We start from the raw sequence: 15,276 nt of genomic DNA on the forward strand, positions 1-15,276 counted from the left end.
AAGCAATTAAGTTGATGCTATTCAAAGATCTCCCAAATCTTGGAGTAAGGATTTCCCAATTTTGACATCGTTCATTTCATTTCACCCCTTCTCCAATTCTGACTTTGAAGTTGACTTCAGACATATTGCAGGCAATTACATATACTGTTTGTGTATGAATCCATGAAGCGTATAGACCTAATCTTGCAGCGTTCGCTGTTGATGTTAGCCGGTGACTTCTCGATTATTCACTGCTATTACATGTAAATTACTACCTGAAAATTACGCGTGCGTGAGGGATTTCACTCTTTTTTTTTTTCTTTTTTTTGGGGGGGGGGGGGGGGCTTTGCGCAATTTTTTTTTTCTCGAGAGTATGCGTATATGCTTGAAGAAGCCGAGGTCTCCGTTTTGTCTTGAACTCGTCAGCCATTCTTTAAAACATACTACATTGTACTGTAACTCCCGTCATATTAGTGTGTGCGTGTGCGTGTGTGTGTGTGTGTGTGTGTGTGTGTGTGTGTGTGTGTTATGCGTGTTGTGTTGGCGTTTGTCTAGCATAGCCCTATATACTCCCTGGCAGGATATTATGTTTTGTATTTTTATCTTGTATAGTTGAATATTATGTATTTTGGGTCCGTGCGTGCATCTGAACATTCAAATTAGAATCTCCAAGGAAATATTCATAATTATGAAATCAAAATAGCATTTTAAAAAATGGGAAAAAAGTAAATGCTTATGCAAATGTATAAATGTGTGTGTTCTTTAATAGAAGATGTGGGGGTAGTTTATAGGGGATTGCAAAAAAAAAAAAATATCAAGACTTAAATTAAAACCATTCCTGTTATAACGTGCAAATATTGTTGTATGCGCCTAACTGTAATTTATACCAGTTATCTATTTCAATAAATGACAGTTATAGAAAATGAATTATTAGTAAGTCCGCATTCTTTCACCCAGAATAATGTAGTATTCAATCGCTCTTTTTGATTTATATCTAATATTTGTCGAACATACGACTTAACGAAAATTGTCAATTTCAATACATGTATATCATGATTACATTCAGTGATGACATAGTTTTAATGAAATCCCACTAAAGGTTACGGAATAGTCTGCGTGTGTGTGAAAGAGAGTGTGAAATGGAGAAAGAGAGACGGAGAAAGAAGAGAGTGCTCTATTAATGATTTTTAAGAATAAGCTGGACGAACATTGGAAGAATAATTGTGTATTTGATTACGAGTAACTACTATACGTATATGGGTCCTGGGTCTCAAGCAGTTTTCATCCTTCCCTGCCGTGTAGTGTGTCATACAGATTTTTAGAATTTACGATACATGTTTGAATGTGGTTAGCCCAGGCTATATATAATTGGAAGGATCAAGAGCAGCCGATGAAACAATCCTGGGCCCTGTTTTATCAAAAAGATATAGTCGATTATAAATTTCCTTGCACAGGCTGTCATATAGACTTGTGATAGAAATCAAGTGTAATGTATTATAATCAATTATTACAACTCTTCATAAAACAGGTCCCTGTGAACAGGCTCTGACCTACAGCATCGTTCCGGAAAAGTAAAAATAAAGAAAGTAATAGATATATATATATATAGAGAGAGAGTGTGTGTGTGTGTGTGTGTGTGTGTGTGTGTGTGTTTGTGTGTATATAAAAACTGTGTATCGTGTCTGGATGGAAAATAATCAGGAGAGATAATACAGTAGAAGTGGGTTCAAAATGCGTGAAGAAGATGAATTTCTCTTCGATCGCTTTGAAGTTTGCGTCTCAAAAGTAGGAGGCAGTCTTCAATTAGTGAAATGCTGGAACAGTATAAAGTGGACTCATCAAAATGATTCCAGACAGTATAGAGACGATGGAAAGGAACATAGGATGACGGTTGAGGGAACTTTTCATTGTTTCATGGATAAATTGTAGAGAGCGAAAGAGAGAAAGAGGGTGCGAGGGGGTGCAACGCTTTTGGGGTATATAAACAGTCAACTCCGCGTAAGTTGATCTTTACGGTACTGAGGAGAACACTCAACTCTGAAAAAGACGGTGGAAGTTGAAGACAAGAAAAGTCGAAGAGTGTTGCAACAGATGTTTTACAAAGCATTGACGAAGATCCTAAACTTGTTAATTTAAAAGTGTTTAAAAAATCAAGCTATTACTGTAGATATGAAACTGACATTGATTCACTGCATTGTACCACTGGACTTAAGAATGTTATATTATATCAAAAAGAATTAGATGAATAAAGAATTGTAATGATACTGTTTAAATAAAAGAGAAAGATGCAGCTACTTGTTGTATTTTTCATTAATTATCTTCATTATGTCTAAACCAGCTGTAAGTTAAACTTGTGCGCATACAATATGGGTATCCGTGCCTTTGCTCTTGTGCATGATTCATCCCGTGCGTTTTACACAAAATGAAAGCGAATTCGTCGAGGGTTCCGGCATGTCTGTAGAAGTTAAAATTACTAACGAGTATATGAATCTTCCTTCTTAGTTTATTCATAGCTCACTTACAATAATGATGGCGGCCAAACGATTGAACATACTCTGATGGTCTCTGCATGCTTATCTCTCCTGATACGAAGTATGCTTTTAACAACTCCTTCTCGAATAATTCCCATGCGATAATACCAATGAGTGACGTTGCTATTTGAGTTTTCCAATCGTGTGATGTACAAAGCATGCATGTTCCAGCACTTGAGGTATTTCATACATAGAAATACTGATAATTTCTATAAAAAAACACAACTTTGATATCTCCAATGATTCACATAATATATTCACATCCGCACATAATTATAATTGTAATTTTCGTACAAGAAAGACGGTGATAATATACGCCAAAGGGTTAGATACTATAATCTAAGAAGTAAGGCAATAGAACGCGTGATTTATGAATAAATTCAAAGTCGCTATAGTAATTTGATACTTGATTCATATTCCCAAAAATCAGTGGAATTGGTTAAAAGCGATTTGTCATGATCTTCTACCTATAATACACATGAAAGGATAATTTCATTACAATCATGGATCTTTGTCTTTCTTCGGCCATATTCATGCAACGCAAAAGTAGTTAAAGTCACCGTTACCATTGGGAGCAGTGATTAAAAATGTTCGAATGGATGCATAACCTATAGTTCACTTGTCACAAAACATCCTACTATGTAAAAATTCGTATGAAGCCGCAAATATAAGGAGATTATCACAAATTTTCTCAATAAACCTAATTGTATTGACGGTGCATTCTAGAAATGATTTTAATAAAATTGCTGTTCACATTTTGTATATCTAACAATACCTAACATTGATTATACTGATTAAAATTTTTAAGTTGGTTGTTCCATCCATAACTCACATTCTAGAACTATTTTGCAGCACTTTTTCATCTGCAAAATGATAAATAGCAGGGCTTTAAGGTGAAGATGGAACTTAATAGCACTTCCTTTGTGTATTCAGAATACACTTCTGCTGTGATTTACCACTTTATCTACAGGAAGACGGAGGATTGGAATGAGAAGAGAAAGGGTACTTTCCTTACCAGTTAAAGGGATCGTATAGTTTTGGTTGATACCTAATTTCAGGTTTCTAATATTTTTGGAGAGATAATGAGAAACCTCTTATGAAATATGAAAGAGCATGGGATTCTATGAGGAATTCAACGTTTATTTGATGAAAATTGGTTTTGAAATGGCTGAGATGTCCCCCAAAGAGCGATTCTAATAAAGTGTGGGACCTACACTTTATTACTATCGCTTTGTTTCACTTTGTTTTTGGATGTTTCACTCATTCCAAACCCGATTTTCGTCAAATAAACTTTGAATTCCTCTTAAAATGGTATGCTCTGTACTATATCATTAGTGTTTTCTTGTTATCTCGCAAAAAGTTAAAAGCCCAATTCTCATCCTCACAAATACTGTACTATCCCTATAAAAGTTAGTTGTTTCCTGGTTAAAAGAAAGAGTGAAATTTTACAAGCATGCGCGACAATGAAAATCTGACCGAAGAAAGTTATGAAGTTTCAGAAAACAAAAGAAGATAAAATATGATAAAAGGATATAAATATTCAATGAAAAAAATCTTATGCTATATAAAAGTGAAAAACATAATATTGTTCATTGTTAACAACTTCAAAAGAATGCTCAGTCAGATATATTAGGATTTGAGAATGTGGTGCAACATTGCGTTTGAACAGCAAAAACAACAACCAAAATCCACTGAAAATATCAAGATTTTATGAACAAACAGTCTGCAAACCATGTGGCAATATTGTCGTGGGGCAATGACATCATCAACCCACTATAGTTGTATTTGCATAATGAATTGTTATAACCGACTGTTCAAGAGCTGTTCGTGAAAATCAGCGAAACTTTACAATTTCCATAATCCAGTTCCATGTCCGATTTGGATTAAATTTTCGAGTTCATATTTGTAAATTTCCCTCTTTCTTCTATTTTCTTTTCCAGACTAACTTTATCAATAAAACCTCTAAGAAACGGGAGACATGCATAACAGATTAGCAAGAGAGTTACAGTGGTTACACCTCTATCCGTACCGTTTTTGTAATGTTTGTTGGTTTGTTTGTGTTTAGTTTGGGCGCTGTTGCAGTGGGTTACTAAAAAGAAAAAAAGAGCGAAATTGAAATTCATCACTGCGTTTCAGCAAGTAAATTTGTGGAAATGCAGCAACGAAGAACACATCAGAGAATTTTGAGGAAAATCGGACAATCAGTTCAAAAAATATTATGAATTTTGAAAGTTTTGGTGCAGCCATCACTGGATGAAGCAGGAAAAAAAAACAACAACTAACGAACTATTAGTATACAACACTTCGTGACGTTACCAACAATATACAGTGATATAAAAAAAGATATAAAGGAAAGTCAACATATTTTTTTTTTCTAGCATAATGATGGGCGCTTAACGTACCTCTTTAGAACATTATGTCAGGGTATTCAAGTCGAGGGAATGTGTGAGGCTTGTATATGCACAAACATGTTTTAAAATCGGTTTGTTTTTGTTTTTTTACGGTCGATTCCTTTGGAGCTGTATAAAATCCTTTCCTTTGCAGAGTCATGATTGCTAAACAACTTTTGCAATTTGATATTGGAAGAAAAAAAATTATTTATCTTCAATTTATATTCCAAACATGGGCAATATGTGCAAGTAAATGAGAGACGTATGGGTATTACATCATTAAATTGACATAATTATACGAATGTGATCAATATTATATTTCTGGGAAACGCGAAACTTTCCATTAAATGTCAATGTCTTATCCAATTTCAATGAAACCTCTGTACCTGTGTATACACACGTTGTATTTGATTAAAGGGGAAGTCCAGGCGATTTCCACAATTTGACATCATGTAGTGTACATACATGTTTAAGATTTGTGGAACTATTGTGGTCCTTGAGCAGAGAAACCAGTACTCTGACCCAAAACAAATTACACTGAAAAAGGATGATGACATATAATAGGAGAGACTCACATATTTCAGAAATTTAGCAATGTAATTCCTGTTCAATACAATAATGTATCGCTTGCTTAACAAGTTCGCCTGCCAATAGTGCAGAAAGTATGCATACTTTCTTCTTTTGTTCGGTTTCCTTGAGCCCCCACCCATGCATTCTTTTGGTGAAGCTGCTACGTCATCATCCTCGTTCATTGTGATTGGCTTTGTTCAAAATTTTGAAAACCTGCTCATTCTTCATCCAAATCACTATAAATTCTGGAACTCTGTACCCAGTATAACCAATTTATATACTCAAGTAGCTGTTCAAATGTGAAAGTCTGAAAATCATCCGCAATCCTCCTTTAAACATGGGAGAAGACTGTCACTGTATAAGTTAATAACAAGGGAGCCAATAGATAATAGACACCCACACCCTACCTTATGAGCATAATGCCTCGCCTATCGAGACCACGATTCCTGCCAGGCTCGAATCGGTGACCTAAACATGGGGATGCCGTGTTTCTATCCGTTGAACCAGGGAGGGAGACGAGATTTTCCCTTCTATATACTTCCCTGGTTGAAGTATACAATCATGTAGGCCTACACCGAACAAATCGAAGTTTCAATTAGTTCTATACAGTCATGCAACCATCATTCATTTAAAATTCCAATCTCGCGTATTTCACTGTACGGGCTTAATTATTAAAAGAAAAAAAATCTCAAACTTTCTTATTGTATCATAATGCAGATCTTTATATTGCTCTGTACTGCTGAAGCAGGAGCAGCATTTATGGAATGACAGTAAGATTTGATTTTCACGAAACATTTTTATATTTAAATCCTTACTATTTAATCACATCTTAAAGATGTGAACAAAGTTTAACGCTTTTTTATGAAAATAGTGAACCTTCAATTGCTATTACTTTCTGTTTTCCCGGTTGAGTTTCTGAGCGATTCGATGACTAACTCGGTCCTGCACACCGTAATACAATGTAGTACGAATGTATTAATAATTCAATGAAATGCCAGAAGTTCTATAAGAATACAGTTGTCTATTTCATTGTTTTCCTTGCTAGTTTTCTTATCACTGCAAAGCATTTCATTTTGAGATAATCATCGGGTAGCCTATTATGTTTACATGTACACGTATTTGACATTACCCTGGGTTTTGCACATTATCTTCTCTTTGCAGTTGGAAGAAAAAAAAAAGAGAGCTCATAGAATAGCGCGCATGTGCACACACACACACACACATGCACACACATGACACCCTGGCACACACTCACATGTATAAATATACATTGGTACATGGTGTACGTGTAGGCCTCATTAACTTAAAGAATATGTAAATGGAACTGAATTATGTATTCACTCACTACGTCTATACCTGTACACACCATTTCACTTAACTATAGTAGGGCTTAGTTATAGTGACAATGTGTTATCTTCATGTTTAACGTCTGCATGTTTAACGGAAAATCTTATCGCGAAGCATCATCAATACAACCGGGGGTAAGCAACAAACAAACCACTGACTTCTGATGGATATAAATACAACCACATTAGTCGTTGAGTTTTTTTTTTTAATAGATATATATTTATATATCGAATATTATATTCCCAATATAATCATTGACGCTACTTACATCTGACATAAAACGTTACTTCATTGAAGAGTGCGTTTAAGGCTACAACATTAATGTACAATACTAATGCGTATCTTTGTCTTCCAATCATGAGACCACGGATGTTCAGTTGTCGTGATTAAAAAAAAAGGAGCGTAAATAATAATATTTGTTTCCATGAGGCAATTATATCTAGATATATGGAAATGAAATCTGAGCACATTCGGTGAGGGGGGTACTGAGTGCCTGCTTTTAGAGGTCGCAAATCTTGTAGCAATAATTAACAATTTCCCTATATGATTGACTAGAACTGCCTTCATAATTGTACTTGCAAATTTTCTCACTTCCCCCAGTCAGGCGGGCGCAAAACTTCATGAAAATCATACATGTCTTTTTTTTTTTCAACAACAAATTCCCTGCCATGCTTATTTTTCTTTTCCACTGAAAATCATCGTACATATGACATATTTGAGGTAGGTAACACCTTAATTACAACACTATTTCATGAAACTCACTCTGATACATGACTTGTAGTTCAAATGAAGATAATATCAAAGCGTTTGTTTCCATTATCTTTGTCAGCGAGTTCCATTAAAAACACAGCCCCCCCCCCCCCAAAAAAAAATGAAATCAGTTGGCTCTAGACACTGAAGAAAGCAGGTTTGGATTACACATGCATGACTTACAATGTAAATTTCCTTTTGGGAGAAAATTACAGCCCTGGCTAAAACCCGACGCGACCATCAACGGGAAAGATAATGTGTGTAAAATTACCCTCTCATCAGATACATACAGTAAGTCCTACACAAACGTTAAAAATTACTTTTGTGTTGTCTGCCAATGTAGAGTAGATGTACGAATGTATTTAGAGAGGGATAGCACCGGTGGAATACGGAAGCTCAGACCCTTTTCTCATTTTTAGGTGACGAAACGTTCTACCATTTTATATTTGCAGATTTCACGTCAAGAATTTACCCAAGAGCATTCGCAGTCTTCGTGGCATGTAGCTTCCAGCTTAATATCTTCACGTTCATTCTCATGTTTCGATTGAGCCAATTTTCAAACATCGAATATTATACCAGACTGTGTCGCGAAAGTACTGAGTGAGCCCGTATCATAAGGAACACAACGTATAAAAGAAAAAGGAAAAAAGAAAAAAAAACAACAAAACAAAACAAAATATGGCTGGCCTGTTTAAAAAGGGAAAATAACAAATCCTGCACGGGAGCCTTGGGCACTTCCTTGCAAAATCGAGAGGCTGATTGTACCGAGCCAGCATGAAGTATTGTGGTGCGCTGGGATATGAGGAGTGAATAGCATAGCAATGGGCGCTCCTCTCCGCACTTTAACCATAAACAGGAGAGGTTAAAGGCTAGAACTGATGACCTTTGAACCCGATTCGTCTGCGCACAATACTTGTACCGTCTTGCGCTCATGGCACTGCATTATCCCGGTGCGTTATTCAAAACCATACAGCCATGCAGTCTACAACTGTTTCATACTTTCTTAGGCCATTTCTGTTTCGTATCGAACGCAGAACAAGAATGACAATAAATCATACGTCTTCTGCCAAGTTGTATACATGCGACATTAGTGTATTAATAACGTGCAAAAACTTGAACACTTCATGATGTAAAACAACGATTTGGCGTAGAAGTAGAACGAGTAAAATATCATGGTGTAGGATGGTGTGACATGTATCAAAATGTTTTGTTTTTTTTAAGTATGGCATATAATATAGATCTGGATTACACCTCTTGTACGACATTTTGTCATATTTCTCTATTTCTTCTGAAGGATTTTAAACATATGTCAGTACCCGCAATTCGCTTCGTCTCGAAATATAAGGAATAGAAATTGAAAAACTGAACAATATCTGTCCAAGATAAACTTCCTATCTACACGGGCAGTCATGTACATTGTCTATATGTACGAGTCATATACTGTATCATAGACACGTGTAAATGTTACCTCAGATGACCTTTTGATTTTAACATATTCCCCGTTCACATAATATTCACCAGCAGCTGTTTCATTCCTAAACTCTTGCAGATTTATTTTTACCGAAGAATTGTTTCCTTTTTACTGTCATAAAATGTCAGTTTTGCCTTCTTTACTGGTGGTTGACTCCTATCTACAGGTGCTAGTGGGATAAGTGATTTAACATGTACGTCTTGCATCATTTTAGATAAAAACTCGGTGTTCTTCTGCTTCTGTTCATCTACATTGCTGCTTCGACTCTATATGCAGTTTAAAAACGTTAAAAGTATTTTTAAGGGCGCTCAGTAGCTCGTAAAAAATAATATTTCATTTCACTGATCATCAGTGAAGAAACAAGATTTCATTCCCGTGGAGTGTGGCGTTGTGACAACCCAGCAGTCACTCGGTAAAAATTAACACATCGTAATCTGCTGAATATAAAGTGAGCGACTACTCCTGCTGCTACTACTACTACCTCTTGTGCCAGAGCCCGAGGTTGAGGACAGATAGGCACGGGAGTTGCATGATCCGTTCTAGGCCAACGGTGGTGATCATCGTGCAGCCATACAGATCGATGCATTGCAATTCTTTCAAATGCTCAGCAATGAGAGCCAGGCTTCTGTCCGTCACGCTGACACACTGTCCGATGTTGAGGGTGGTGAGGTTGTGGAGATTCCGGACCAATCTCCCCAACCCCTCGTCGGTGATATGGCAAGAACTTAGACTACAATTCGTCAAACTGGGCATTCCCTGAGCGATGTGCGATAGCGCAGCGTCCCCGATCTTGTCGCAGAAGCTGGCATCCAGTGTGTTAAAGTGTCCCCCATACTCGGCGAGGTGAGCAATGCCGATGTCGCTAATGTTGTCGCAGCTCCGGAGGTTGAGTTCGCGAAGACTCGGCATCCTGGAGAGGCTGATCATGCCCGTGTCCGTGATGCCGCAACAAAAACTCAAGTTGAGACTGGCGAGCTTCTGCAATCCTTTGGCAATGCTCATCAGAGCTGTGTCACTTAATTTCTGACAATCCTGTAGCACCAAGAGTTCCAAATCTCGCGTCCCCCTCGCCGCCTCCACACTCACTCCAGCTAAGTAACCGATTCCCACGTCAGATATGTGCCGACAACTTCTAAGATTCAATCCTTTGAGTTTGTGAAGTCCCCTGGCGATAACCAGGAGTCCCGTGTTGGTGATGTTGCTGCATCCTGCCAAGTCGAGCACCTCCAACTGTTTCAAATACTGCTCGATTCGCCACAAACTTGTATCGGTGATCTGCTTGCATAGACTGAGATTCAGTACTGTTAGTGTGTTGATCTCCCTTGTGAAGGCATGCGACAGACCAACATCAGTCAGGTTGTAACAACCACTGAGATTTAGGCTCTGTATGCTTGGCATTCCCTGCAAAACATGGCTCAAACTCCGTCGTAAACTGAGTATCTGAACTCGTTTGATCCCCCGTGCCACAAGACTTGGAAACAAAGAGGGGTTTGCCCGCCGCAAATGCAACTTGGCCTCCACTCCACGCCATACCGAGCGGTGATACGCCGCGTCTCTCCATGCACGACAGACCTGTGCTACGCGGCCTTTATCACGTACGTCCAAATAGCCGAAAATTAAGGCGAGTACTTCAGGAAACAAACATGAAATGTGAGTTTCCTCTTGGTACTTGTCGAAGGGCATTTCGTCCACAGAGCGACTGGCTCTGTTTCGACGGCTTCTTCGATTCCCAATGGCTTCACATTTGCGATGTTTTCCATGCAGAAATCCGCCGCCTCGGACGGCCGATTCTATGCACACACCACATTCTCGTTGCACGCTGTGCCGCATAGATGCATACGCTATAACACACGTCCGTTGAATGAGCATGCATGCGTGCATCGATATCAGTTCACAGTGCATAACACAGCGTGGGTATGGACAGATGAGACGGGGCCGCTCAGGTCGCGGTTTGTGGCTGGCGAAGCACAGTGTGCTAGCTACCCCCTCGGTACACTCGTTTACCATCGCGCTGTGTAAGAACGTATTTGCAGTGGCCTCAGGCATTCATTGATAAGTCACGTGACTCAGTCCAGCGCGGCGTACGGCGCTGCTGTTGTGACGTTCAGTATTCTTTCCGACTAGTCGAGCGTGCACCGCAGGGGGAGGTTTCTTTTGAGTCGCAATGAGCTTCGCCAAGCCAAATGGCTGATAACCTGAAAAAAAGGAGGAACGCGCAGCAAGACACCAGTGTATGTTCGTTAAATCTATATGAAAAAAGAACCCTGATTCATATCGACTAGCAATGAGCTGTCATTTTTTAACCTTTTAATTTGTGGTTCATGCTTCAATTATGCAAATTCAGCTGTTGTTGAATGTAGAATGCACTTACTTTGGCAAACTAGATATCACTCAGTTGGATACTGATCTTGTGTGTTAAGTTGAGACTAGCAAGCGTTTTTGAAGAGCAAGTGAAGCTGAATGTAATCATCGCTCTTTAAGGCGACAAAGAAACCATTGTACTGTGTTTAACTTTACAAGATCTGATGTGTTACATGCTTTGGCCGAGACCATGGTCATTAAATGGAAATCGATTAGGTTAATCCTTCCTTTGTACTAGAGAGTTGGATTGACTAATCCCTACCATTCAGATGAAGTCAGTGACGATGTTGGTACAAGTATCAGGAAGAAAAAGTTGCAGACAGCATAATTAAAGGATTGGAGTTCCATGAGTCAGGGGTGTTTGATTTAAAGAAAAAAAAAATCGCTCCAGTCTTTTAATATAGGTAGGCTTACATTGTCTTCGGAACTTAGCACTTGATCATCATGGTGTGCAGGTCAAACGATTATAAAAACAACACATCACAGGGGAATCTAACGTGAACCAGGTTTTTTTTTCTTTACACATTTTCCATTTGAAATGTTTTGTTTATCTGGAGGGTTCTAAGCAATGGTTAGCTTTAATTTGTCACACATCTGTAACTACCAATGGCGATTTGTGTCAGTATGCAAGCCAGTAGTGTTTAAGTTCATTTTGACGGTGGTCCATAGAGGGTTAATATGGGAAATACTTTTGATTAACTCCAATAAATAGTTCTGCTAGGGGAAGAAATGTCGGTTTTTTGTTTGTTTGTTTGTTTGTTTTTTGCACTGGGTAAAGTTAACAACATAATGACATGTAAGCCTATGATGTGTAGATGTGTGTGTGTGTGTGTGTGTGTGTATGTATGTGATGTGTGCGTGTGACACAGAAGGGTGAAATTAAGAATTTTGAAAGAATGTCACCAATTAATAGTGAAATTTCATATTGCACTAAAATAATGAAATTGCATATCTATAATTATGTTACGTGATCGCGAACATAACTAATATAGATCTTGAACGGTGTTCATCAGACCAAAAAGCCAATAACGTGGAATTTTCGAATGGATAATTTTATATTGTACTGACATCTGCAATGGTAACCTTGATTCTTTTAAGGATAATCTATTCATGTAGGACTTGTAGGTTTCACAAAGAGCAACATGTGCATCTTTGAGTATTTTGTATAAAACATTTATTTTTCCGCATTGCTTTCACGAAGACATTGGTGATGATAGTATATATACTGTTCGTGTCTAGATACACTCGTGCATGTCCACCATTAACCACAATTGTAACTGTTACCATAGGCAAATTAACATAAATTGCAAATATCGACGATTCTCGATAAGAATCAGAAACGTAGGTCGAGAATGAGATGAAAAGCTAGAAACGTATTTCCTTCTATGATGGAATACTCCGTACAGATGATGATTACGATCAAATTTATGGCGAGATATTATCCAGGTTGTATGTATTTCAGCAGTAAAGAGAAAAGTATCATAGAATATTCTGGTGAGAGATGTATATTGAGGCAGTCTTGAGGAACACCGGCTTTATCACTGTCTGACCCTATGGGCTGAACTCTAGGCGTATTCTCTAGTTTCGATCGGCTCGAGTTGCATCAGCTGACATCTATATAGAGTATACAGCGCACTGTCTGGTGAGAAATATAACTGTGGATGTGATGATATATCAATGTTGTTGTCGCATGGACTTACCTTTGTGACTGAACCTTGTCACTATCGGCAGTAGTATCAAACACCCTTACACTCTTGAGACCACCGTTTTAGAGATTGTATTTGTATTTTAGAGCTTGACTTGATATTAACGTCCATTTACAAATTAGAGGGTTGACAGATTATGGACAAATGAAGATCTGAATTCTATTTAAAATGTAATCAAGTAATGGAAAAGTTTGACCAAGCGTGAAATCTAAATCTCTTATGTCTTTTATATAGGTTCCCTATCGTCATCATTTTCGCTATTTGTTTTTTTTTTTCTGTGCCAACGGTAGATGAAACCACCTTTAAAGCTCTCTGAATTGAGTTTTATCATAAAAAGTAAATTCATGCAATATCATTCTCTTAGTTGACAGAATGATTATATGAATCTTCGTGCGTGTTCAAATTACTTTAGATGTATAAACCTGTCTTTGTTATCAACATGCAAGAGCGTATAATGTGCAAGTATAATTTATTATCCGGAGCAGAATTTAAACCTATATAGGCTGCGTGGGAATCATTTTTCAAACAAAAGACACGTACTAAGCCTTTCATAAACTTATGATATTGAGTTTGTTTAATATGGTAAATATTAACATCTTCACATTTCAAGTCTTCCCAATTAATTCAGACCCTTTAAACCGTTCACAAATCTTCACCAAGTTCTTCTTTGGCACGAAATCAATACGCTGATATGAATAAGATTATTTTTATCCTTCTCACCGAATCACTGCTGCCTTGTAATAACCTGACAGCGATGACTGTTCAGAGGATAGAGGTCGCAGTAGATAAATCATCAATAAAAAAACTGATTTTGATGACATTTTTTTTTTATTTACAATCCATTGGGACAGATGAAATGTAATGACACCATTTCCTCTTTCATATACTCTTAAGTGAAAACATGTGATACTTTAAAATTTCAGAACTTTGTTGAAATTTGATGACACGTCTTCCATTCTGTTCGTCACAATTTACTCTCTTAAAAATATGTTTGAATAAAAGGATGGATGTATAGTATTTTGGATTAAAAAAATCCTCTGGTGATTGATTGAAAGAGCTTCACAAGATTATATGTATTTTCAGCTATGTCAGAATGTTGTCATGTTTGACACTCCATGAAGTACTATTTGCAAAATGACGTCTCTTCTATGACGACATTTTGCAAATAGTATTTGCAACATGATGGCACAAAACAATATTCTGAAATTGTGCGCAGCTTTGTACCATCACTGTGAACTGTAACATTTTTTTTTTTCACAAAACAATTGTGACATCACAAAGCAATTCTGACGTCGCGCACTGCGTCGTTCCGTCACTCTCTGAAATGTAACAATTTCTAACAAAACAATTGTGACGTCACAAAACAATTCTTGACATCGCGCACTGCGTCGTACCTTCACTCTCTGAAATGTAACAATTTCTAATAAAACAATTGTGACGTCACAAAGCAATTTTTGACATTGCGCACTGCTTCATACTGTCACTCAGCCTAATGTAACAATTTCTAACAAACCAATTGTGACGTCACAAAGCAATTCTGATATTGTGCGCAGCATTGTACCATCACTGTGAAATGTAACAATTTCTAACAAAACAATTGTGACGTCACAAAGCAATTCTGACATTGCGCACTGCTTCGTACCCTCATTCTGTGAAAGGTAATTATTAAAAAAACAATTGTGACGTCACAAAGCAATTTTGACATTGTGCGCTACTTCGTACTGTCACTCTTTGAAATGTAACATTTTCGAAGAAACACCTGTAACATCAAAAAGCAGTTCTGACATCTGGCGTTGCTTCTTCTGGTCAGTGAAGGGTCCCTTCACAACATCGTATCCACGACATGACTTCTCGCCTCGCATTTTCCCCTATTCCCCCTTCTTTTATCCAAAATATAAAACAAATATAATTTGCCTAACTCCGAGTTCCTTGTTAAAACTATAGTCCTCGGTGCCTCCAAAAGAACTATGCACTTCGGGGCTGCCCCGCCCCGCCCCCCCCCCCCCCCAGTAAATAGTTCTTTTGGAACCACCTCTGCCTATAATTTTAACCAAAAACTCTCAAGGCAAAGTATATTATTTTAGAACGCTTGCCTCTTTAACACACCATGTTGTAATATTTGTGGAAATGATGTCACAAAGCAATTGTGAAATGTTACATCGCGCCCTGCC

At 37.7% G+C, this 15,276-nt stretch overlaps 1 protein-coding gene across 1 annotated transcript; it reads right to left on the reverse strand.

Moving 5' to 3' along the window:
• Positions 1 to 7,665: 7,665 nt before the first annotated feature.
• On the reverse strand, positions 7,666 to 10,940 carry LOC140241864 (F-box/LRR-repeat protein 14-like). The gene has a single exon (XM_072321621.1). The coding sequence runs from the start codon at positions 10,938 to 10,940 to the stop codon at positions 9,516 to 9,518; it is 1,425 nt and encodes a 474-aa protein (XP_072177722.1). The 3' UTR covers positions 7,666 to 9,515.
• Between the last annotated feature and the right edge of the window lie 4,336 nt (positions 10,941 to 15,276).

Source organism: Diadema setosum, chromosome 2 (assembly GCF_964275005.1).
Source record: "Diadema setosum chromosome 2, eeDiaSeto1, whole genome shotgun sequence".
Taxonomy (NCBI): domain Eukaryota; kingdom Metazoa; phylum Echinodermata; class Echinoidea; order Diadematoida; family Diadematidae; genus Diadema; species Diadema setosum.

Bases quoted from the DNA above. Each gene is read 5' to 3' on its own strand.
- LOC140241864 (XM_072321621.1), bottom strand. From the start codon at position 10,940: ATGCACTGTGAACTGATATCGATGCACGCATGCATGCTCATTCAACGG.